Source organism: Rhyacophila brunnea, unplaced genomic scaffold (assembly GCF_057557595.1).
Source record: "Rhyacophila brunnea isolate RB1 unplaced genomic scaffold, BYU_Rbru_1.0 scaffold_13, whole genome shotgun sequence".
NCBI classification, from domain to species: domain Eukaryota; kingdom Metazoa; phylum Arthropoda; class Insecta; order Trichoptera; family Rhyacophilidae; genus Rhyacophila; species Rhyacophila brunnea.
The window spans coordinates 36,141,165-36,169,140 of NW_028232785.1; the positions used below are offsets into that span (position 1 = coordinate 36,141,165).

At 32.6% G+C, this 27,976-nt stretch overlaps 2 protein-coding genes across 2 annotated transcripts in view; both read right to left on the reverse strand.

Moving 5' to 3' along the window:
* The window catches only part of LOC147077406 (uncharacterized), a 264,249-nt gene that overhangs the window by 97,487 nt on the left and 138,786 nt on the right, over positions 1-27,976 (reverse strand). The window lies entirely within an intron of this gene.
* The window catches only part of LOC147077410 (uncharacterized), a 53,950-nt gene that overhangs the window by 19,150 nt on the left and 6,824 nt on the right, over positions 1-27,976 (reverse strand). Inside the window, exon 4 of the mRNA XM_085941682.1 lies at positions 27,818-27,957. Within this exon, the coding sequence (XP_085797808.1) occupies positions 27,818-27,957 (140 nt within the window). The remainder of the gene's footprint in view (positions 1-27,817; positions 27,958-27,976) is intronic.

The window sequence follows — 27,976 nt, forward strand, 5'->3', positions numbered from 1 at the left end:
ATACTAAAAGTGTATTTATTTATTCCTTTGCAGAATTAACAAAATGTCAATGGCCAATAGGTATCAGATGGAGCTGTTGGTAGAATTCATGGAAAGTAAGTACATAAACGTTTTTATTCAATTTTGATATATTGTAAACATATCGCACCCCTAGTTTTAAAGTATGACAAGTCAAAAAACAGCATTCTGAGATAATTGGATTCAAAGATTCAAACCCCCTCAACTAAATCTAAAAATGTATGTATCAAACTGATTTTCTTGCTCAATGTGTATTAGGTCTTGTATTTTTGTATGAAATTATTATTATATTGAAAAATTATACAGAACACATATTTTTGGTAGTTTTTTTGAAATGTCATAGTCTAAAATTGGACTATTTTGATAAATTTTGAAATAACCCATCATGCACACAATACAAACTTATATGAAACAACATAAAATCTCTTCAATATATTATGCATATCAAGTAAAATAATAAACGAAATGGTTATTTGAAATTTTTATTTCAAAATAAAATAACTGGAACAGGTAAACCATCACATACCTACCGAATTTTTAAAATATATAATTGTATAAGATTATGATTACCTTTTCAAGATTCTTGCATATTATGTAAAGCCGCGTTGACACGGTCCAAGTACGATACAAGTAGACTTGGATCGAGTGCCATCCAAGTGACAGCTTCATACTATTTATTCCTATCCAAGTTAACTTGGATGAGTAGGACGCGGTCCAAGTAGCTTGGATAGGAATAATTAGTATGAAGATGTCTCATACAAGTGCACTTGGATAGGAATAAATAGTATGAAGCTGTCACTTGGATGGCACTCGATCCAAGTGTACTTGGATCGGACGCCGTCATCCAAGTGCGCATCCGAATAATTTGTATGAAGCTGTCTCATACAAATGCGTTTGGATGGCACTCTGTCCAAGTGTACTTGGATCGTACTTGGACCGTGTCAACGCGGCTTAATGAAAATTATTATATAATTTAGAATTAATCAGAGTAATTTCCATCACTCTCTTCGTGATCCAAGTCATTTCTTGCCACTTGAGTACTATTAGCAACTTTCAAATTATTGTAAAAATTGTGGTACGTCATCGGTATCAATTTATTCTTTTGCATATAGTTAAAAGATCTTGCCTTTTCTGCATGGTTATTTCTGGTGGCTCATTATAAGCTTTCTGTAAAATTATCATATTCATGTGAACCGGACGACCCGTCATGCGATACATTATATTAATTTCCTCGTATGAAGAATCAATAAAATTGGAAATAATGAAAAAACTATACGGTGATTCTTTTTTCAAATGCATGACTTTGATTGCTTGCCATGTTACCTTCGTACCTACGGTGCTTATAACACGTCCGACAGCAATTTCAGGTCAAATATATTATCAGTTGCCATTGCATTAACTCTATAAGGTTCATCATTATTTTCAGCCATGGCTATAATGGGTATCCATTGAGCTGGTATGAAGACTAGAGCACTTTTAGCATTCTCTTTTTTTCTTTTTCAATGAGTGAGTGCATCGCAATACACTGATTTTGGGTGTGACCCGTGGTCAAATATTTTTGCGTTATAGACTTTATATTTTCTGTTTCCAATAATAAATACAACGCAACTAAATATTTATTATTATTCTGTCCAGCACAATTATCGGACCAAAAATGCACATTCTTATTATTTAGAATTTCTTTTTCAATTAATGGTGTGTAAATACAACTACCAATTTCATTAGAATTTCTTTTAGGAGTCACTTCGTTCCAGATACAACAGAACCCTTTTTCTTACCAATATCAAAGATAGTGAAATATGTTGCAAGTTTTCTGGTGTAATAGAAGTTTGAGACTTCACCACAGGGTTATGAGAGAACTGCAAATAATTGTTTTGCTTTTTGTGTATCATTTAAATTTGTATAGGTATGCTGTGCTGACCATCGATCGTTTTTTGACTGAAAGCGCCTAATATTAAATTCTGTATTAAAGATCGTAGAATACTGAGATAACTTCACGAAAGGTCGATCATTTTGTTGACACTTTCTTTTGTATAGCCTATAGTGTTGCTAAATTTAAAGAGCCATCAATAAATTGTCTGGTAGTTAGTCTGGTGTAACGTCGTGGGTCATAGATTCAAATCCTGGGTCTGGCAAGTACACATATTGTCTTTCAATTTGTGTATGAGTCAGTATGAACCTAATAGATTGAGCAAGTGGGTGACATCCATATCTCGTAAAAAACAAAAATCTGTTATTACAAACCACACGTGGAGGCCCATATGATCTTATTAGATCGGACATGGTTGAAAGTTTGAGCTCTCAGGAAGTGGGAGTCTACCCTAGGAATGCATTCGATGTGATCTCTAACATATTGTTTTAATTCGGTATCAATTTTCTTACGATTTCACGTGTTCCTATGAGATCCTTTTCTATGATTTCATCACTGTTTGTTTTATTTATTATTGTGTTTATCAACAAACTACTGTCAAATTGTCAATGTTTTCAGAATGGCTAGTCACCAGTGTGACCACAACACAAGTTTTATTTACTTTGTCCATTCCTGACCTATGATAATTCAAGATGTCATAGTCTTAAACTCGCTAAAAATTTGAATCCTAATTTAAGACTATAACAACTCAAAATAGCATAGTCTTTAAATATCACATAATACTATTTATAAAAATTATAGACTATTCTTTCTGTCCTGTATTTCCGTAGAATTCATTTAGACTTGTGATAGTCTTTGACCAGATAAATAATGACATTTTCAACCATTCTGCATTATTAACTCAAAATGTCACTTTTTCGACTTGTAATAGTTTAAAACTAGGGGTGCGATATATCGTATACTCGTAAGAAATGTAGCCTACTAAAATTATGCCAATATGTGGAGTTAACACAGTTCGAGACATAGCCTGTATCATTATTATGACATAATTTTATTATATGGTTGAAAGTGTTTAATTTGTGACGGCGAATTGTGTAATGACCTCGTTTTTTGAGACTAAAAACCAAACCATATCCTACTGTAACTCAAACCAGGGACACGAACATAATTCGTAGACCCTAAGTGGGTGCCCCTCTGGGGAAGTAGTTAGAGACCCAACCATTTTGGTCTGACCTCAATAGCCAAATCTACCACTGGACATATGACAGTTGCCCCTTGACAAAGCTAAACATGATTAAATATGTAAATGAGTCCCACAGTTTGCCTTGCCAGGTCCCATCACCTCTCAAGGTGAACTGTGGAGGAGAAAAATCGGTCACAAACCATGTATATATAGGTAATAAGGTAATGTAATTACAATTTCAAGTAAATTCATGTTAGGTAAAGGGTTAACTAAGATAGATTGAACATAGAGTACGATATAATTGGTAATGTAATTTGTAATATAATAGGTAAATGTAATATAATATTCAATGGGTTGGATAAATAATAAAGCGGGATATATGGACGGGGGTTAATTGTAAGTATATGGTAATTAATGTAATTGAGGTAATATTAATCATTTATAGGATATAACAAAGAGCTACTAGGAAAGTTAAGTTGATCATTCAATATAGGAAAGCGCTGCAACTGTGCCCAATTTATTTCTAATATATATTTTTTTAAATAATGTTATAAAACTAGGTACCATGTAAGAGTATTATTAATGACTAATAACTAATTAGTTAACTCCATTAATTATTTTTCTTAGAATTGACGATATACACCTCTTGAGTGGAATATTTTTATTGTTTATAAAGAATAATGACCTATTATTAGGTTTGACGATTTATTATAATAATATGCTATCCAGTGTGTTGATATTAATAAGATAGGGTTTTTACTAATTAGGTTTTTTACAGACACTTCAACTATTCATAATTCGTTAGTTGTATTTTTTCTTTTTTGTAAACTCTGACTAGATACGTAGGTAATGGAGTTTTTACCTACTCTATTGTATTGATTTACTATATTTTTTTTTCTTTCACCATATCACGTCCAAACATTGGGGCATAAGGCAAGCACAAATTGGCGCCACTTCCCTCGGTCCATCGCCAACTCCTGCGCCTCCCGCCATGTCAGACCTGCAGCACGTAGGTCGCTTTTGTAGCATCGCTGCAGGGTCAGGGAGGGGCGGCCACGGCGACGGAAGCCTTGAGGCTGTGCTACAAGGGTACGAAGTGCCGCACTCTTTAGCGGCATCCGGAATACATATCCCAGCCACGTAAATCGTCTCTTCGTGATAACTTCAATCACCGAAGGCTGTTGTGTCTGCTCACGAACTCGGGTGTTTGTAACGCGGTCGTACCAATGTACCCCTAAGATTCGGCGGAGACATCGAATCTCAAAGCTCAAAAGCCGAGACTCTTGAAGCTTAGTTAGATGCCATGTCTCACAGCCATACAGGAGCACAGGTAGCACGCACGCGTTAAACAAACGACATTTGGTCCTCACAGAATACAGCCTTGACCTCCATGTGACTCCAAGTTGGTTGAACGCAGAGCCCGCCACACCCATGCGGATTCCGAGCTCACTAGAAATACCACCATCATCGGCAACCGTGGCACCCAAGTATTTGAATCTGGACACCAGCTCGACGGGCAGACCAGAAACCCGCAGAGGAGTGTCGGCGTCGATGCAAGCAGCACTGCACATGGATTTGGTCTTAGCGGCATTCAGATGAAGACCCACACGCATCGAGTTTGCGGCTAGCCTGTTCACGGTCACCTCCAACATTTCGATCGTCGAGTAAAACACGACTGCGTCGTCTGCATACTCCAAGTCGCACAGTCGTTCTTCGCATAGATCGCTTGTGTCATCATGATATAGGCGTGTCCCACTGTCGGGGCAAACCGTCTTATGCATTATGAAATCCATCATGATGATAAAAAGAAAGGGCGCAAGTACACATCCTTGCTTGACTCCTGACGTGATTTCAAAGAGGTCAGAGGATGTTCCGGCTGCTCTCACGCGACACTCTGTATTGGTGTAGAGAGCACTTATCACGGCGACCAGTTTCCGTGGGACACCATAGCCTAGCATAATTTGCCACAGAGATTCACGATGAGAACTGTCAAATGCCTTTTCATAGTCCACGAAGCAGCAGTCGACAGGTATATTCATCTCTTGGTACTGTTGCAGGAGGCATCGGAGAGTTGAAATATGCTCTGAGCAGGACTTCCCCGGGACAAATCCACTCTGCTGCGCACGCAAAACGTCCAGCATGGGACGAAGATCTTGGCATAAAAACATCAAATGTCCACTTTTTTCCATTTTCATTTTATTGCATTTCTATATTCCCTGTGTATGATTACATACAACTGTGCAAAGATATATTTTTAAAAAAAAAATCATAAGTCCCTCAAATCTGCTCTCAAAAATATGCCACTTTTCTAAAAACCGCAATAGTCCAGGCATTTTTGTGTGAAAACAGCGAAGGTCCAGTAGTTCTACACTTTTATCACCAGGCGGCGTTAGTAATGTTAGTATACATTCCATACAATTTAGTGTCTAAGCTGTCAAATTATCCTTGATTCGTTTAATTATTGCTTTTTATAACGTTTTCTTATGATTGTTTTTATATTTTATCATGGATATTACTAGCATAGACATCTGAAACGTCTCGAAAGAGAAAAATTAACAAAACCATGCAACGTTTTTACCAAATAACGGTGACATTCATTATTGTTCAGTTGGATGCAATAAGGAAATTTCTGGGCCCTTCATTATAAAATCTAAAGAGTCCGGTCTCCTTAAAAAGATTTTTTTTAAATGAAATATAGGTTAAAACTTAGGCATTTTTCGGTAAAAATTTGTAGGCTAGTTATAATGTACAAAATAGACCAGGCTAGTAAGGGGGAAGTGCTTTGCGAACATTTCAGTTTCTCTCTAGGCTGTGGTATAGATTCAATGTAGTGAATAAAAATCAAATGCAAGTCACGATTGCATTTAAAACAACATAATATGGTGGATTAGTTCCATTGAAAGGAGCTAAGTAAAAAAATATTTTAAAAATAGCTAAATATTTACAAAACCCAATAATGTATCGTTTAATTTGCTGATAGTGAAGGTGTCAGACGAGGCTTATCGGTTTTCTTTTTTCGTGTTAACTATCAATTCATGGTGGAAATCCATTGTGTTAATGATTTTATTTAATAAAACACATTTTTTTAGTACTTATTCCACTTTTAATAAATAAATATGGATAGGTTTCGTCCACCTTAGAGGAACATTTTCAACTGTTGAAAACAGTTGGCAGAAAAACAGAGGCGGACGAAACCGGTCCAGATTTATTTATTAAAAGTGGAATAAGTAGATACTAAAAAATGTGTTTTATTAAATTAAATCAATAATAATAATATGAAGCTAATTAGTATTAACCCGCACATGATTAAAACATTTTTTCAAATATTTAATTCTTGATTTTTTAGAAACATTTAAGTCGTTTGTTAATAGGTAAATAATATGCCCAAACCTTATTAAAAGTTGTATTATGATTAAAAATTAACAGAAATATATATTCTTTATTTTATTTAATAAAATTATAGTTTTAATCATACTATTTACATTTCGATCTTTTCAATTTTGCAATAAAAACAACAAATGTCCAAAAATTGTGTAAAAACAGCAAATGTCACACTCATTCTTTTTTAAATATCTATTTAACCGAAATAAATTTAATATTTTTTTTACATTCATATAGTGCATATACAATTTCTCTATAATTTCTCATTGTCAAATTAATAAAAAAAAAAATGACAACCAAGATATTATGTTTTTACCTTCTCCTGAAAAAAAAGTGTTTTGTGACATTTGCTGTTTTTATGCCAAGATCTTCACTTCTAATCCTGTACAGGAGAATCTGCGCCAACACCTTCCCGGGAACGCTGAGGAGAGTGATTCCTCTGTAATTATTACAGTCTTGTGGGTTACCCTTTTTGTGCAGAGTAACAACGGTACCATCTCTCCAGGCTTTGGGGCACTGCTCCCTTTCCCACATCTCGTGCAGAAGGTCACACAAGGATGGCAATACAGCGCTCTATGTATACTAGCGCGCCTATGTACCTATAATATAATCGTCAAAAATGCGTAATATTTGCTACTAATGTGTGATACCAGTGTTCACGTATGTGGGTTAAACATGGAAGGTAAATAAAAAAAATGAGATTAGCGCAACGTGGCATGGAATGTGCATGTTGGGCATAAAATAATAAAATCACAAATTAAATAATGGATACGGAAGCCGACAAGAGTAGTGACACGAACAAAAACGCCGACCTTCAGTTAGTGTTTGTGGCAGAGTATGGTTTAACGACAAAACTATACAAATCTAGCCTTATAGTCAATTCTACTTCTCAATAGCCGTGCGACAACCTCACGACAAAGTACAAACAGGATATATAAGTCCCATGGTTCTAAACTATGGAAGGAGCAGAAATGAAATTGGTCGAAAAAGACCATGAACAGGTAACAAGTAACGTAATCGTTTAGTAGTAGAAAGTAAATGTATATTGTTAACCTTTTCTTTTGTAAATGTAATAAAAATTTTACGTAAAAGTTTCGCTTCAGAAAATCGAGACTGATCGAGTGTAAATGTAACACTGTGATCACAGGCCTCGAAATGTCACGTCGTATATTTCGACCGCGATCTATTTTAAATATAGATTTCCGGATAATGTCCATTAAACTTAGAAAATAAATTATGAGAAAAATTGTTTACGTAAAATTTGACAAGTACATGCTTGAATAATTTTTATATGAGTAATAAAAATGTATGGAAATTGAAAAAGAAAATTTAACATTTATAAATTTATGTACTGTATAATTATGAGCAACGAATTTTAACACTAATTTTATTGAAACAAGATAGAGGCGAGCTATCATAATAAAAATATTGTAAACGCGTACCTATGTTATAGACGCGTAATTATTAATTATAGACTTTAGTAATACTATAACTCGCTAACTATAATAAATATTATAAAAGTAACTATTAGAAAAACTTGAGACCATGGTATAAATGGGTTTCTGCTCATAAACAATAATAAATCTCAATCGCGTCCTAGGTAAATAATATAATAAAGTATCGCTTCGTAAAACACAAAATAACTCGCGACCTTGAACTTTGAAGAAAATCTGTCTCGGTCAAATACGCGACTCAGCTGTTTTGCGTCGCGAGATAAAAATAGATTAAAGATTGCATTTAAATTACTATGAAAAAGCTATTATGAAAGATTGAATAAATTGGTAGTTGCTCATAATTAACATCTTGTTTAAATCAAACATTTATATACATACGTGTAAATGTTAAGTGTGATATTATAGTATTTTTACGTAATAATATTTACCCGAAAGGTAATTATCGAATGAGAAAGTCTCAGAGGGATCAAACAGTTTTATTAAAACTTAGTAAAATTCTATTGGCCTAAAATAACCTAGAGTGGTGGAAAAGACCAGTGTAACCCTTTCGTTCTGTCGTTTTAAATTTAAAGACTGCTATCCCCTTATCTAGTACACGAATACCTATTCCGATACCTCGTTGGAAAGCTAAAAACTTTCTTCTTCGTTTGAACACGTAAAATTATACAAAATCAACTATTTTGGTTACGTCATCGTAACTGCGCAATTAAGAAACATGTTCTAGAGGGTGTTAAAAACACCCCAATTGAAACCTAATTTTACAAAAATAAAGTAGAGTAAATTCAACCCGACTAAAGTGGAAGTTATCTCTATTAGAAAGTTGTCAGGAACAGGAAATATACGTAAATTTATCTCATGAGAGAAAGGGATAGATCTTCCTTCCTTTACGGACTGTTTCCTATTAAACCTCTATCCTGAGGGTATAAAAGGTGACGCTTTTTTTCCGTATAATCATTAGTTTTCTACACTATTCACCAGCGATCTTCAACAGAGCAGCAGTCCTCCCTGCAAGTTGCGAGACATGGTTCTCATTAGCATTCGTGAAATCTACGTACAGTAAGACCCCATCGGCGGGCGAAACGTAACGCGAATACCACGTATCTGTCGGTAGTGACGTGTGCCGCGGAGTAATTTTCTTTTTCATTACGCATCGTACGAGGTGACGCAATCGGGATAAATTACGTGATCGAATTTGTTTAATAAAAACAAATTAATAAATTCAGTTTGTAATAATAAATTTTAGAAATTATTTCGGGATTATAAAATAAATTTTTGAAACTTTAGTAAACAATAATTATAAAACAAATTTTAGTAAATAAATTTGTCAATATAAATAAACAATTGTGAACAAGTTTGTAAACATAAACAAACCTTCTGTAAACAAGTTCGTAAATACAAATAAATATTTGTAAACATAAATAAATTTTGTAAACAACAATAAAATAAATTCTATTTTTTTTATAAACCCAATACTATGTGACTAAAGAACAAATTATAATTTTTCTTACGAGAAAACATTTTATGAAATAAAAATATTCAAAGAACATCTGCGTATACATTCCCTGAGTTAGGTGTGACTTTTTGGAAACTTGTGAAAGATTTCACAGAGATTCTATGGCGAACAAATAAATAGTTTACTGACACTTTAATGGGATTTAATTGCGAGAACAATGACAGATAACTTTATTGTGAAGCCGTGAACTAAAACCTGAATAAATTCGGTACCACACCTAACTGAGGTCCATTTACCTGGATCACCCAATGTTAAAACTCCAAATTTTTTTGGGTGCGTTTGTTTGTGCATCGTTAGTGCACGTTTGTGCACGATTTTTTTTCGTTTGTGCACCTATAATAACCGAAAAATTCCAATTTCAAATTGGGTGTTCCAGCTAAACGTTGGGTCACCCAATGTTGAAATTTCAACTTTTTTTGTGTGCATTCGTTTGTGCATCGTTAGTGCACGTTTGTGCACGCGTTTCTTTCGTTTGTGCACGCACATTAAGGGGGTTATTCGCATTTCAATTTGGGTGACCCAGCTAAATGCTGGATACTTGTGTCACTAAACTTAGATTTTTTTCAAAATTTAAATTGTAAACACTAGTGCGTTGGTAGTGAACGTTAGTGCACGATTTTTTTTGCCTTTTCATCTGTATTCAGCGCGCTTTTTAATTTTAAAGTTTGTATGCAAAACCTGACTGCGTGGGTTTAAAAATATTTTTTTTAGTGAAATCTCTTGTCGCAGAGCTAATGCGCAATTCTGAATACTTTTTTAATTTTTTTCTCATATAGTGCGTGAGATATTTGATATGAAATATTTGATGAACGTAAAGTCGAACCACCAAACAAACTTTTTTAACTTTTTATTAAGTCATCAATTTGTCTATTATTGGCTTACGTTTGTGCACGTTTTTGATTTCGAGATTATATCTTGAGAGATATTATTTTTTTAAATTTAGTGACTTGATACTTGAACCATTAAATTTACTTTAAATTTGTTTTGTTAAATGCATACGATTACATATATTTTTTTAACCTTTTAACATGATTTTTCAATTTTTTATCTTTTACATTAAGCTATAAATTTGCTTTTGAATGGCCGTCAAGTTTTAACATCAAACATTTTTTTTCCACACTTTTTAAATGCACACCTTTGAGTAATTTAATTACATGATTTTTCATGTAATTTGTATTGTTTTCCCATGTAAATTACGTGAAAAATTCGCATTTTTCCATTTTCACTAAGTACCCCGTCAAAATATCCGGAACAAAAACAACCGCATCCGTTTGGAAGATCCAGTCAACAGAGTCTCGCAAAATAGCCAAAACGGTGTATGCCAAGTGTATGCTCTCTAAATATTTCGGTTAATAATAGATTACTTAAAAATAATATTTTTTATACACAAAAGTTTCAAAATTTAAAAAAAATCATTATTAAACTTAAAATTTGTCTTTTTATTTATGATTTTGTTATTTTATTAGCAAAAACGCAGTAAATAATAATTATACGTACCTTTTTTGTTTTTAACTTATGATCCGTAATAAAAAATAAATAAGTTATAATACAATAATTAGGTTGGTATGCATATTTTTGAAAAATGCAATGTATTTTTATGCAACAATATTTTCTTCAAAATATAATATTGGAATGACATTCAGTCAACTAAATGCGCGGAACTTGTAACTCCGTATTGACCAACTTCACAGAAGGAAGAAAAAACTGTTTTAAAATAAAACGGACTGGTTTAGGAAATTTGAAAACCACTTTAAAGTTATAAATGAGTAAATCTGGTCATTTTTACAAAATATTTATTAACAGAATATAGAGGAGTTACATGGTATGCTTTTGTTTTTTTTTTGAGATTTGAGCTGGGAGTTACAATGTTTGAATTAAAATTAACAGCACCAAGTCTTACAGTATCTATTAATTGCTTGTCTACATTATGTTGGAAAATTCAATAAAATTGCATAAATAGGGGTAATAAGCACCACATAAATGAACGAAATAATATTTAATTCATTTTAATTTTCGAGTTAGCTTTCAACTGACAGATTATTATAAAATTAGTGATAATCAGCCACCATACTTGTTTTCAAGAACTGAAGGTATTCTTACTTATTTTATTTTATTTCATGCCTTTCTTGATATAGTTGAGGGGAGGCTGCAAAGAATTTTGGTTGCATAATAGTACTTTAATTTATTCGTACAGGGAGCTCTTGCTATTCTTCACTAAAACGCAGTTTGGAATTAATATTTCCATTTATTAGATCCATTATATTGCAGTGCTCGAATATAAATCATTAGTTTTCTTCCTGGTCGTACCTATGGATTTGTAAAATCTAACACTAATATTTTTTTTATTAAAATGATGGCATTTAATATGTCGTCGCCTTAGGATTTGTTTCCCGAATAGACCAAATGTCAATTTTACAGGAAACGAAAAACAAATTTCATTGTCGTATATTTAAATATCAGTAGATGTATCAATCATTCTTTCTACACTGTATGATTGCAACATTATCTAAGAATAGATTCCAAGAATAATATACTGGTATAAATCATTAAATGCACAGAAAATACGTTTTATTTACAAGTACTCACTGTGGATATTCGGGAAATTTTTAGCGCTCTCTCAGAATAATGGATATTCGGGACAAAACAAGGACGTTCGGGATTTAAGACCGTAGCTTATTGCTGCACGGCCCACGGATTACTGAGTGGTCAAAAAGTACGCGCCTCAAATGTTATATTTATTTACACGATAATTGTTAATAATTACTTCTACTATTTAAATACTTAATGATCGTCATCACCGAAGTTCGTATATAATAATAACATGCGGCAATCGCTTTTTCGGTTTTTTTCGGATTAAGTACCTAATAAAATAGTTTTTAAGTAATTAACTATTTTTTTATTGAACGAATAATCCACAAGATTTAAGAATGTACCATTCTAATAATTGAACATACATAATTTTTAAAATCACTTCTGAGAAAATATATTATAACCAATAGAAAAAATATTTTTGAAAAAAGTAAGACACCCGGCAGGAATCGTCCCTGCATCTCCTGGGTTTACGACCCAGTCCACGAAGTATCCACTATGCTACGAGGTGACATACTTATGACGACAAACTTTAACTATTGGCCTTTTAATACCTGCTCATCAGTATTCTTCAAAATTAAGCGACTATCGGAGATCGGTTTTTGTTTATTAAATAAAAGTAGGTATCTACTACTTCAATTACTAACCGACGTCACGGATTTCTCCAATATTTTATGATGGTACTTACTCGTACTTGCTAACAATTTTATATTAATAGTTTTTCCAAAAAAAAAATCTATGTATATATATCTGTATATTATTATATCTATATATTTCTATAATTAACAATTAAACTTATTACAAACCACCAAATAAATATTATATATTTACTTTTGGAATGACAACACAAAATAATAGCATCTATTAATTAATTACCATTGGCTGCTAATATTAGGTAGGTACCAATATCCTAAGAATATAATATTCACCAAATAAATAGTTACTAACATACATATTAAATTAAATTAACTATCAGCGCATTAAAAAATAAATAATAGCATCGCCTTTATTTTCATAGAAATACCTAGATTAAAAGTAAAATAAAGACAAACAATGTTTGATTAATAATTTGAAATAATAATTATTTTTTACGTTATAGTAGTTGCCGGGTCATACTGTAGAATTCATATAACCGTTGGGATTTTGTGTCATTTATCAAAACAAAATGCAGTTATTTAGGTTAAAATACTCACTTCCATAACTTTACTATAAGTTCAGGGCGAACTGGTGATGTATCAGCTATAAATGATCTCTTCAAATTTGATGAATTCACTATTAAAACAATAGTAACTTTAAAAACAATATCAATAAGATGAAATTTGAAAGAGCACTCCGGACGGCCGAAAAATATGACAGTGGGCGTGATTGTTTTAGAGCTAGACAGCGTGAATGTGGGAGCGAGATGCATGGTGTCAGCGCGGTTTGATTGGCTAAATGTCATATTCGGGAAATAAAAACCAGCCAGAGATTTATTTCGACCGAAATTAACTTGGATATTCGGGTACGAATAGTTGGACATTCGGGAGTACACCACGGAGTAATTGTAATTTAACATGGCGTATTCGGGTTTTTTTTTTAAAATATCTCTGTTCCTAGATAAAAATATATTGTTTTTATAAATGATTTCGGTAGAGTTCGATAAAAGAAATTGAACTGCATTAAAATGTCGATTTCGACAAAAATGGATATTCGGGAAACAAATCCTATAGCGACGATGTGACATGGTATGGCTTAGGTTTTTCCTGGCTTCTTTAAACGCAGTTACATAATCAGCATGAACACGTTTTTTTTATTTCTCAACCTCATTTCAATTACAGAGCTAATCGTTCAACCTCAATTTGAGTGTGGTCCTTCTCCTTTTTTTACTGTACATTGGTGCACTGCACGTGGCATTGCAATTTTAGTTTAATAAAGCATTGGTGAGTACTAAATTTTTTAATGGTTTTTTTTCCCTGCTCCATCACTATACAGAATGGTGGTTTTATAGTCGTCGTCGTCGTCGTAGAAAGAGGCAGAAGAGGAAGAGTACATTATTGACATATTACACTGGAAAGCTAATTTGCAGCAAGCCCACTTTCGACTTTAATCAAAACATTGCAAAAACCATCAATCGTTTTTGGTTGCAGAGAGTAAAATTATGAATGGCAAGTTTTGTTTTAAAATATGCGCTGGACACATTAGATTTTGGATATATCAAAACGCATTGTAGGTCTATTGTAAACACATATTTTTCAGTAATTTTGTCAGATTCCTTTTCACATCTGGCGTAGGTATTTTTTCTTTTCTTGCTGAACAAGGTATTTTAGTCCATCTAAATTATTTGATTGACTGAAATAGTTTTCAATTCAGGTATTCAAATTTCTGACTTAAACTTCCATACTATGTTTAAAATGTTTATTTGTCCCTTAAAATGGTCGAAATCAGTGTTTCTAAACCTTTTTACAGCTGCGGATTACTGAAATTATTAGAAACGTATTACGCACCGCTAACGTATAAGGAAAACATATTATATATAATATATTATAATAACGTATGATAGCAGTTAATTTCGTCACGTAAAACAATTAATATATTTTAAGGACAAAAACACAATGCACAAATACTTACAGTTGCACAGGTTTTTATTAAAATTTTATTAATTATTAAAATTAAAAAAAAGACGCCAAAAATCGCGGACCACCAGAAAACTTTCTGAGGACTACTGGTCTAAATTATACATTGGCATCATTAAATGTACAACCAAACCAGGGCTCGAAATAGACGGGAACGCGCCGGAGCGCCGTTCCTGTTCGTGAAATTCTAAAAGATACCGTTCCGGCTCGTGGATTCTTTGAAAATTGCGTTCCGTTTCATGTTATTGAGATAATATTGCATGTAGGTATATAGTTTTTAAAGTTGTAAGAACCGATTCGTGAGAATATGTTATTTATTAACGATTAGTCCTATAAGGTCTATAATATAATATAAGTGTTCGGATTTCAGATGTGCTCCAAATTTGTAATTATTTACTCTTACAAGCAGGGCTGAATTTACAAAAAGGGCTACAGGTCCGGGACCCAAAATTAGTAGGTCTACAGAACCCGAAAAATAATGTGAAATCACAAAAGAACCTTGCAGCGAAGGAATACAAAAATACGAGCTTCTAGAATTTTTAAGATAAGAGCCCAATTCTAAGAAAATTGATGAAAAATAAGTGATTTTGTACAAAATGAGTAGGTACCTTTAAAAAAAACTATATTTTAATGTTGTATTGCTGAGGGGGGGGGGGTAATGTGTATTAGCTGAGGGCTCCTTCAAGCATAAATGAAACTCTGATTACTATGCATATCGCCCTTATAATATCCGAAAAATATTTAACCCACTTTCATATTTTAGAATGATTATTCAGCGCTCCGGTTCGTAAGATTTTCTATTTCGAGCACTAAACCAAACTAACTGCTTTCTGCTTTCTTGGGCCATGATTAATTGAAATTGATGTAAAGTAGAAACAATGATCGAGTTTGACACAATATTAAGACAACACGGATGGTATACGAACAGACCGATAGACAATAATTAAATTTACTATATAACACTGCATACTTAACTCATTTTAGACCAAAAGTGGAGTTACAAGTTCCGCGCAATTAGGTGACGGAAAATAAATGCTTATTATATGGCTCCAAATGGTATAATCATGAAGATTTCAGTAAAATTAAATAACGTAGGTAGGTACATATGTATTTATTAAAAAGGTTCATTGAAATTTTAAAAAAATATATAAAATAATATGAAAAAACCATTAAAAAAATAATTGAAAAAACGAGGTTTCAGTATTTCACTGTATCCATCATTTCAGAATCGTCCTTGTTTCTCTTATGAATGCCGGATTTATCTGAAATACCATCTGAGATAGTATCTGGCACCACATAATGCAAGACACAAAAACAAATCATTATCTTCCAATACTGGAGCAATATTTTTTGTGTTAAATATAATAATTGCTATAAGTACTATATAATTATTAAAATATCATTAATATCGATAATTCCTATTATGTATCATCTGCAAAGAATAATATTTTCCGAATTAGGTATTCGTACCTATTTTAACAACAACTGTAGCGTTTCACTATTGCAAAAAGAAGTTTTTAATTTTTTTCTTCAATTTTCGTTTAGGTTTTTTAACCGGAATACATAGTTTTTCAACTGCGCCACAGTGGATCAAATAAACAGATGTGGATGGTTCAATGTCATCTTGCCGAGATAATAATATTATGTATGATTGTGACTATGGTTGTATATCTTTTAGTGTTCTTTACTGTTTCTTTAACTGTTTATTATTGTGTATTTGCATGGTAGAAGCTGTTACCTTGTGGCAGTGAAATTTAATGCTGCTCTGGTCTTTTCATTTTCTGATGTTTTAAAATAACTCCACAATATTGAAACAAGTTATAAATTTTTGTAGAGTCTTCACAGCCTTTCTAGTGTTTATCATTTTGAAGTTTTCATATTTTTCTTCACCAATAACTTTTCTAAAAAAATCACAGGGAATAATTTTGGTTCAAGTTGTTCTGTGTGAAAATGGAGACCAAGCTATTGACACGAGCAGAAACGCCGACCTTCAGTTAGTGTTTGTGGCAGAGTATGGTTTAACGACATAACTATACAAATCTAGCCTTGTAGTCAATTCTACTTCTCAATAGCCTTGCGACAACCTCACGACACGGTTCAGACAGGATATATAAGTCCCATGGTTCTAAACTATGGAAGAAGCAGGGAAGAAATGGTCGAAAGAGACCATGAACAGGTAACCAGTAGCGTAATCGTTTAGTAATAGGAAGTAAAATGTATGTTGTTAACCTTTTCTTTGTAAATGTTATAAAATTTTACGTAAAAAATTTCGCCTCCGAAAATCGAGACTGCTAAAGTGTAATTGGAACGCTGTGACCACAGGCCTCGAAATGTCACATCGCGTAAGCTCAGCGCGATCTATTTTGAAAATAATTTCCGGGAAATCTCCATTAAACTTAGAAAATAAGTTATGGGAGAGATTGTTTACGTAAAATTTAGCAAGTACATGCTTCAATAACTTTTATAGCAATAATGGAAGTGTATGAAAATTGGAAAAGAAAATTGAATATTTATAAATTTATATACTGTATAATTATGAATAAAGAATTTTAATACTAATTTTATCAATACAAGATAGAAGCCAACTACCGTTATAAAAATACTGTAAACGCGTACCTATACTTATAGACGCGTAATTATAATTATAGATTTTATTAATGCTATAACTCGCTGACTATAATGAATATTGTAAAAGTAACAATTGGAAAAACTTAAGATTCTGGTATCAAACAATAATAAATCTTAATCGCATCTTGGGTAAATAAAAGAATCAAATACTGCAACTAAAAATACAAATTGACGTGTGACCTTGAACTTTAACTGAATTCTGTTCGACTCGAATTTACGGCCCAGCTGTGTTGAGTTGCAAGATAAAAATAGATTCAAGGTTACGTTTAGATTACTATGGAAAAACCACTATTAAAGATTAAATAAATTTGTAGTCGCTCGTAATTAACATCTTGTTAGGATTAAGCATTTATATATTTAAGTTGAAATGTTAAGTATAATATTATAGAGTTTCTACGTAATAATATTCGTCCGGAAGGTAAATATCGAATGAAACGTTTTCTGCGGGAATAAATAGTTTTATTAAAACTTAGTAAAATTCTATTGGCCTAAAAAGGCCGAGAGTGGTGGAAAAGACCAGAACGTGGGTGTCAACCTTTCGTTTTGACGTTTTAAATTTAAAGACTGCCATCCCCTTATCTAGTACACGAATGCCTATTCCGATACCTCGTTGGAAAGCTAGAAACTTTCCCCTTCGTTTGAACACGAAAAATCATATAAAATCAACTATTTTGCTTACGTCATCGTAACTGCGTATTTAAGGGACATGTTCTAGAGGGTGCTTAAAACACCCCTATTAAGTCTTAATTTTGCGGAAATAAAGTAGAGTAAATTTAACCCGACTAAAGTAGAAGATATCTCTATTAGAAAATTGTCAGGAACGGGAGATATACGTAAATTTATCCCGTGAGAGAAAGATATACATCTGCTATCCCTTACGGACTGTTTCCTGTTAAACCTCTATCCGAAGGGTATAAAAGGCGACCACTTTTCCCGTAAAATCATTAGTTTCTACACTCTTCACCAGCGATCTTCAGCAAGCAGCAGTCCTCACTGCAAAGTTGCGAGACATGGTTCTCAGTACATTCGCGATTCATACGTACCAGTAAGTCCCCTTCGGCGGGCAAAACGTAGCGCGAATATCACGTATCTGTCGGTAGTGACGTATGCCGCTAAAACGTAGCGCGAATAACACGTATCTGCCGCTAGTGACGCACGACGCGGAGTAATTTTATTTTTCATTACTCATCATACGAGGTAACGTAATCGGGATAAATTACGCGATTGGATTTGTTTTATAAAAACAAATTAATAAACTCAGTTCGTAATAATAAATTTTACAAATCTTTTCGGAATTATAAAATAAATTTTTGAAACTTTATTAAGTAAACATAATTATAAGAAACAAATTTTAGTAAATAAATTTGTAAACATAAAAACAAATTTTAGTAAATAAATTTGTAAACATTAAGCAAACCTTTTGTAAACAAGTTTGTAAACACAAATAAATATTTGTAAACATACTGTGAACATAAATAAACTTTATAAACAACAATAAAATAAATTCTATTCTTTTAATAAACCCAATACTATGTGACTAAATAATAATTTATATTTTCTTACGGGAAAATATTTCATGAAAAAAAATATTCAAAGAATATTTGCGTATACATTCTCCGAGTTAGGTGTGACTTTTTGGAAACCTGTGAAAGATTTCACAGAGATCCTATAGTGAACAAATAAATAGTTTACTGATACTTTAATGAGATTTAATTACGGGAACAATGACAGTTAACTTTATTGTGAAACCGTGAACTCTAGAACCCGAATAAATTCGGCACCACACCAGCTGAGAGTTTTATTTGGGAATTCAAAAGTTGTGACACTACAAAGGAGATCCACCTCTCCTAGTTCATCACTAGTCTCCTCAGTGACGGCCCGGTAGCATTATTGAGCTAGCCGTGAGCCGGGTCATGTCAGTAGCCAACATTTTAAGACCGCCAGCACGAGGTCGGCCAAGAAACATGTTAACCTCGACATCCCAGGTAGACACAGAGCCAGCTGCTCGCAGGAGAAATGTTGTCCCTCAACCGATCGCTGAGGTGCGGTTGGAACACGTTGGCCATCTTCCTTGCTTTCAGGATGACCATTCAACATCCGTGTGCAGATATCCTGGATGCAAGTCCCGCACCAGGTATATTTGCAAATATTAAAATGCAATATATACCTGTGTACAAAATTTTTCTTTGAGCTGTATGATGCAGCTCAAAGCAATTTTAAAGTATATATTTTAAGTGTAAATATATTTAATTATCCTATTTATAATGTTTTTTTATTGTTTTTATTGATAATGTTCTAATAAAATTATCCATTCCTTTGAAAAAGTTGTTTTTTTTACCTTCCCTAAGTTTATAGAGAATGTAATATTCATCTGCAGTGTGACTTCGGGGATCTAGGATCATAAGGGCGAAATTACAAAAACACTACTGAGATAAATGGGAAAATAGGGTAAAATAGTTTTTATTGTTAAAAAAAACAATTTCACACTGTAAAAATACAAAAAAAAAAACTAAAGCCGTTGTAACATATTAATAAGAGTAATGTAGAGCATCAATATCGTCATTTTAGTCATTAGTTAGATTGGAAAAAATAAAATATAATTAATGGGAAACATTCGCCCTTTTGTCTCTCAAAATATTTTCAAATAAGGTTACTGGTAAATATTTTTTCTTAATACAATATAGATAATACAAAACATAGGCGAAATATCATTCATCAAATTCTATTCCTAAATCTAACTATATACATAATTTTGCTATGCATCTTTTTCATCCATGTTTTCCTAATTATTGTCAACATTTGACAAGAAATGAAAATATAATTAATATTAAATTCTACAGTTTACCTGTAGAATTTAATATTAATTATATTTTCATTTCTTGTAAAATGGAATTCTACCAAGTAAATGCTAACTCAATTAATTAACATTTGACAACTTTAAAGAATTGTAAAAATAATGATATTGTTCCTGAATAATGCCCATTGATATCTTTTTCGCAGTGAGGGAAAGTGCTGCGTTATATTTAGGCTGGAGTCGAAAAGATGAATGGTTAATTATTCTGGTTTCTCTTCGTATGACTTGGAGCATTTTGAATGGCTCGTCACAATCATATTTTCTCAATCCGTATGAATCGTATAACACTTTCTCCATCCGCATCAATCTTCTTATTTTTATTTTTATTCTTTTTTATTTTTATTTTATTCTATATTTCTTATATGCATTTTTGTCATTTTGTAATTCAGAAAAATCAAGAAAATCTTGTTGATCCATCTCAGTTACATTGTATTTTTTTGTGTGCCATCTGAACAGCAGAGTACCATGCGGATGGATGGTATTTATATCCAAATCCTTTAGTTTTCGATTCTCGCATGAACGGAATCTCATTTCATTTGCGAGTGCCTGGATTCAAAGAACATTTGATTAACTATCGGAATTTTTGGGAACGACTATGTTTTATAATGAACATCTTGTGGCACCATCCAGTCTTTGTTTTTCAATATCGCCTAAAGACCAATATGAATTCAACATTGTCTGCCGTACTGTTTCGGTAAAATTCTCATTGCACTTTCTGGGACATTTAGAACAGTCTTTGGGCTTTAAATAACTTCCTTCAATTTGCTTACCTGTAACTGAAATATATAACGTTCCGTTTTGTCTATTAGTTATATGCTTATTTTTCCATTCGTAGGGCTTAGCAATACATGTTCGTTTATTATTTAACTCATCAAAAACACAATCTTATTTCTGAATTGAACATTATCGGACATCATCGAAATTATTTCTTATTGTAATTTCTTCTGGGCATCCATTAAATTTTTCAAAAAACCGGTTGAGCTATTCAAAGACGTAGTAATTCCTGAGATGCTGTAAATGAGTTTGTTCTACAGGAAATCGATGAATTAACTCACTTTTATCTGTTTTCATAATATAATATTATGAAGTATATACCATGGTTAAATTCAGCATATAATGGTGGTTCATGCGTAGGTTCTAATATATTTTCTACTGACAATAATAATTGTTCCGAATGTCCTGGTAATGGCTCAAATACAATCTCTTCAAAAAATCCTGTTTCACTATTCAACCACGAAGTAAATTCTGGGATGATGTGCATGTCTAAGAAAAGAAATAGTATTTTTAATACAAAAGACAGATATTTTGAATCCGGTTTTCTAAAAAAAATATAAAATATTAATTACATAATACATAATAGAGCTCAATTCTGTCTTTTATGATGAGTGAATATTCTGCATTATTTTCCATTAGTAATTTTGCTGGCCATCCTGGTAACGACGTATCAGGGAGAAACTCTCGAAAATATTATCTTGAGCTCTGCAACCATGAAGTAACTCCTAAGATGATAATATGCATGTCTGAGAAAAAAAAACGTATTTTTAATACACTCAGCTAGTGGATAAAGCCATATCTGAACAAATGAACAATTCATTATAATATTTCATCAAGGTTAACTGTTTATCAGAGTTATTCTCCTTGAAATTATAATCATTAGTCGGTGTATTATCTGGTACATGATTTGAGTTCAAAACATTCAGTTCTTCGTCTTCCAATTCTGTATTTCGATCTGCAAAAACATGATTTATAATGATGCTGTAAGTATATAAATATTTAATCAGATTACATTTAAAAACAATTTGACCGGTTAGGAGTCGAAATAACATAACTTAAATATATATTACTCTTCGCATGCTTGTACGTTGGTTCTGTTTAAAGATATCCACAATCATTACTTCTTCAAAACATTGTTGATATGCAAGTATGAACCGATAACAAGTGTTTACTTAAGTCAAATTGACAACTTACGCCAAACTAAAAATTACGAAACTTCCATAAACTAAACTTTATGTCAGTGTCAGCCACTTACGTCAAAGTGTCCTTGATTAATCGGCATTAATGTCAGAGTCACACAGGTGTAAGAGGACATTCACCCATATGACATTAAAATTCCACGTGGATTTGTAGATACGCCAAGTAATATCTGGCAAACCGCTACACGTACGAGTTTCATCTTTGTACATATTATGATAGAACTGCATTCTAGCAAGACAATGCAATATTTAACTCAAAACAGCCATTTTTGTAGTTTCGCCCTTATGATCCTAGAACTGCGACTTGATATCCACATAATGTGCATATAGAATACCTATTTGAGGCGCCGAGCACCAAAGGAGCTCAAGCACCATTTAACAAAAGTGCTACAAAATGGCCGTCAAGTTTTCAGTGAATTTATTTTTTTAATTTTAAACTTGAATGTTGAAATGGACAATTATTTTCTAAGCAAAGCAAATTTAAAAAAATCAAAGTATTATTTGCAATAATATTTAATGAAAAATATCTATTGGATTCCAAAAAAAAATGGTGTTTGAGCCTCTTTGGCATATAGAAAAATGAAAAAAGGTGGCACTTGATACTTTTTTTTGTTGCATAAGCTTCTGTGGCATTAACATTTTCAAACTCAAGTAATGGCATTAATTTAAAAAAAATGTTTTAAAGTAAGGGTTTGGTAAGCAATAAAAAAACATTTTGATATAAACAAATTTTATTATGCCAAATAAACACTGAAAAAATGGTCAAATTTGTTATGATTGTTACATGAGTTTGTTTGGCACAAAATTTGCCATATAATATTAAATACGTTTTTGCCATTACAGCAATGATTTCAAAGCCTTTGGATTGTTTTTTTTTTGTAATAACTATCTATATACCCAATATTATTAATAATACTAAATAAAATCGTTACTCCAAACTGGCCAAAATAACAAAATCATTATTCAAATTTAACACCATCATTTTTTCTCAAGGATTCAGGTGATTTTTTAAATACTTTTTTTAGTGTATATCAATCGTAATTGGATATAAAACAAGATGAAATTAGAAATAAGAATTATTTTCCTTTCCACACTTCATGTGTTAGTGGACATAATTACTAAAATGATGTTAATAACCATATTTCAAAAGTAATCTAAAATATTTTAAACAGCTGCGTACCTATGTGAGAGAAAAACGGATAGAACATGTTAAACTTACCGCGATTTTCCTCGTTTACAGGTTTAACACACATCGAAACTATTTTTCTAATCCTTCTTGAGCTCATTTTTAGTTTTTTTCACTGTTGATAACGTATATTCAATACGACAAATCTGACAGCTGTTTTGGTCTCGCGCTCTCCATAGTATAATGGCGGATAAGCTTCTGTGGCGTGCCGACATAACGACCAAAACAATTATGCCACAGAAAATAAATGTCTATTGTAAAATATCTATAATTATTTGAGCGATAAGACTTTGTGGCATGAGACATATCGATTTATAGAAATATCCTACATTCAAATGTCAAAAATCGTAAAGTTGGCGCTTGAGCTCCTTTGGCACTCGGCGCCTCATTTTACTTGTCATAAAATAAAAAAAAAAAAAAAAATTTTGTCATAGACTCTCTTCTTCCTTCTTCTGAATTAATTCAATAAAATCAAAGAAATATTTTTTTCAATGGCTGGTTCTCCTTCGGGTCTCAAGAGGTATGTTAAGACGGTATTATTTGCGACCCGGGTTTCGCCTTTCGGCATCTTCAAGGTACTGTGTTCACTCACCAAAAGGCAAATAAACACTTACAATGAGTACGTCTTTTAACTCTAACTTATATAAAAAATCAATACAATAAAGTAGGTAACATTTCCATTACCTACCTATCAAGTCATGGGTCACAATAAAAAAATATTACAAAAAAATTATGAATAGTTGGTGTTTGTAAAAAACCCCCTCTATTATCATCAATAATAAATCGTCAAAACTTAATAGGTCATTAGTAATTATAAACAATAAAAATACTTCACTCAAGACGTGTAAAACATCTGTTTTGACTCATTGCCGGATACCGACTAGACGGCGCTGATTCGGCTTCATCAGCTTAGGATCGCTCTTCACAGGAAGCACGATCCAAATTTGACCGACATGTCTACCAACCTAAATTTTCGCTGTATTACGAATTGGAGAAAGCCGCCGATAACTGTTTAATGTATGGAATGCCTTTCGTATTAATTTGGACAATGGAAATAATGGAAACGTACTAAAGTGATGACCGTTAAGAATAGACCTGTTGGAAAGGTCTATTATTTACGTCGATACTTTATTAAAAAGGAGCGTTTCCGATTTTTATTATTTGAAAGACGACGTCATAATGTCACACCTTTGAATTGTTCCCATTTGGGGATGTCTTCTCTGGGGGTCTAGAGAGGCCGGAACCATTTCCGAGCTGACTCATAGTACTGGTTGGTTAAGAGAAAAAAAATATCCGGCAACGCTGTTTGTCCGAACACAAAAAAAGCAACGCTCCATTTGTGTACACCGCTTTTATGGTGGGAGATCACTTGCAGTGCTAAAGCGCGTCTCGCTAATAGCGATATCAAAAAGCGCTTCTCGCTGATGGCAAGATCGTAAGCGAAAAATATCTAATAGGCTTCCATCAGAGATTGCTATTGTAAACATATGCATTTCGCATTCCGAAAAATTTATGAAAATGTAATAAATAGTAAACTAGGTAGGTATATGTCAAATAAAAATCTCCGTTGTGTTTATTTGATCTCTCCCAAGTCCCAAATAACAGAAGATGACCAGCAACAAGCATACCGAGCGAAGAAAGAGAATGCATATTCTTCGCACTGACGGGAGATGGCAATAACTATAATATTATGGGTTACAATAATAAATAGTTTCCTTGTGCGAACAGGTGCTACTTATTATGAATGGGAAAGTGTGAATAAAAACGATTAAAACCAAATATGTTTCCGATTTACTTTATTTATAAACAAAATATAATACATATTGTCACAAAATTCAGTTTTTAACCAAGCTATCGTCATACACAGCAGGTTGGTATCTTCCACTTTGCAAACGGCTAAAAATGTTGGGTTCATTCATTCAAAACAAAAACTTCCGTCGGCTGACATTTTATTTAGACATAGGTACCTAACCAATTCCATCTCTTCGGACATAACTATTATTACCATAACAAACCAAACTCTTAATAATTAAGAGGAGCTTGCATAGAACATTAAAGAACACCTATAATTATTTACAGGCATAAACGAAAATACGATGACAGTTGAACATTTTTTTTTGTATTTAGTGACGTCACACGTATTTCGATTCAATGAAGTAGATGTGTTTATCTACAAGAGCATCTATTCTATACACAAGACTATTACCGGCCGCTATCGGCAACTATCGAGGGGCGTTTTCATTTTTTTGTGTCGAAGTATTAGCAGTTCTTGTAACAATAACAAGAAGTTGGTTGTAATTGTTACAATACGTGCTAATACTTCGATATAAAAAGGAAAAACTACCCTCGATAGCAATCTTGTGACAAGAATAGATGTGCAGAGGAACCTAGCGCAAAAGTACGAAGCTTGCACACATTTATATTTTTATAAAAATCTATGTTTTTTAAAATGATTATAAAAAATATTAAAACAAAGAATAAGTAAAAATCTCTTAAGCACATCATAGAAAACTTAATAAACTAATAACTTAATAATATGACATTAAACTATATGTCCCTAAGTAATAATAAGATGGGGTCCTTTGACAATTTCACATGTTATAACATTTTTTTTTAATTGAAAGTTTATCTTTGACTTTAATGTTTTCAGATAGGTTATTAATTTAGTTAAAATTGTGAATTATCAAAAATATGTATATCGCCTTAAACCCTGCGAAACCAAACCATAACAGAATATACTTTGTCAAAAAATACTCATCTATCTATAAAATATATGCATGAGAAATTGCAATTATCATATGTAAATGGCTTTAAACTAGAATGAGTCATTTTGTGCAATTTTATGCTACCAGATTTTATGCACGAGTAATTATTACATAAATCACGTTTAAAAAGCTTTTCACCAGACTGCGTGTTTTTGTGTTTTTTCATGGTACCTGAATGTATGTATAAGTAATTTTTCTTAATCACATTTCATTGTTGTTTAATTTATTAAAACGCATCCCTCTGAGTCAGACGAAACCGGACCTAATTTATTGCTTAAATGTGGAATAAGTACAACAAAAAAAATGCGTTTTATTAAATTAAACAATACAATGCAGTTCAAAAGTTTTTCACCAGAATGAGTCTTTTTATGCAATTTCATGGTACTAGATCTTATGCAAGAGTAATTATAATATATTAATAATAAATATAATATAATAATATTAAAAATAAAGTAACATTTAACACATAATAACTTTCCAACAGGATGAGTAATTTTTTGTCTTGTCATGTGACTAGACGTCGTGCATCAGTAAATTCATGTGTCACATTTACATGTTTTTTCACCAGAATGACTCATTTTGTGTCTTTTTATGTCACTTGATTGGCTGCATGAGTATTCGCACTTATCACATTTAAATGGTTTTTCACCAGAATGAGTCATTTTGTGTCTTTTCATGGTAAATGACTGTCTGCATGAGTAATTGCATTTATCACAGTTAAATGGTTTTTCGCCAGAGTGAGTCATTTTGTGTATTGTCAAGCTACCAGACGTCGTGAATGAATATTTGCATTTATCACATTTAAATGGCTTTTCACCAGAATGAGTCATTTTGTGTCTTTTCATGACATCTGATCGTGTGAATGAATAATTGCATGTGTCACATATAAAAGGCTTTTCACCAGAATGAGTCATTTTGTGTGTTTTCATGTTACCTGAATGTGTGCATGAGTAATTGCATTTATCACATTTAAATGGCTTTTCACCAGAATGAGTTATTTTGTGTGTTTTCATGTTACCTGAATATCTGCATGAGTAATTGCATATGTCACATTTAAATGGCTTTTCACAGGAATGAGACATTTTGTGTCTATTCATGTTACCTAAATATCTGCATGAGTAATTGCATATATCACATTTAAATGGTTTTTCACCACAATTAGTCATTTTGTGTGTTAACATGACATCTGATCGTTTGCATGAATATTTGCACTTATCACATTTAAATGGCTTGTCAAAAGAATGAGTCATTTTATGAGTTTTCATTCCACCAGACGTTGTGCACGAGTAATTGCATTTATCACATTTAAATGGCTTTTCACCAGAATGAGTCATTTTATGTATTTCCATGCGACCAGACTGTATGCATGAGTAATTGCATTTATCACAGTTAAATGACTTTTCAACAGAATGAGTCATTTTGTGTGTTTTCATATGACCAGATTGTTTGCATGAGTATTTGCACTTATCACATTTAAATGGCTTTTCATCAGAATAAGTCATTTTGAGTGATTTCACGTGACCAGAACGAAATCTTGAAAAATGACCATCGTCACATATAACCAGATTTGCAACGGAATCGGTCGTTTTTGCAATTGTGGTTTTATGTATCGCTTTGTGAAGCAACATTAGGTCGAACGATGAAAAAAAATCAAAACAGATACTGCACACAAAATTTTCTTTATGAAATGATTTTTTTTTCAGTTGTATAATAGCCACTAATAATTCTGTGGTTAACATATTCGATTGACAAATATCACGTTTAGTATTGCGACAGGCGACATCTTTGTACCTTTCAATATATTCCCCTAGTTCTTTCTTAATGTTTTGTTCCTCAATGTGTAGGTCTTCACTAGACGCTCGTTCTTCAGTCACGTCCCTGGACGATATGAAACTCGCAACATTGGCCGGTTCAGTGCTTCTAGCGATAATCTAAAAAAGACATTTAAAA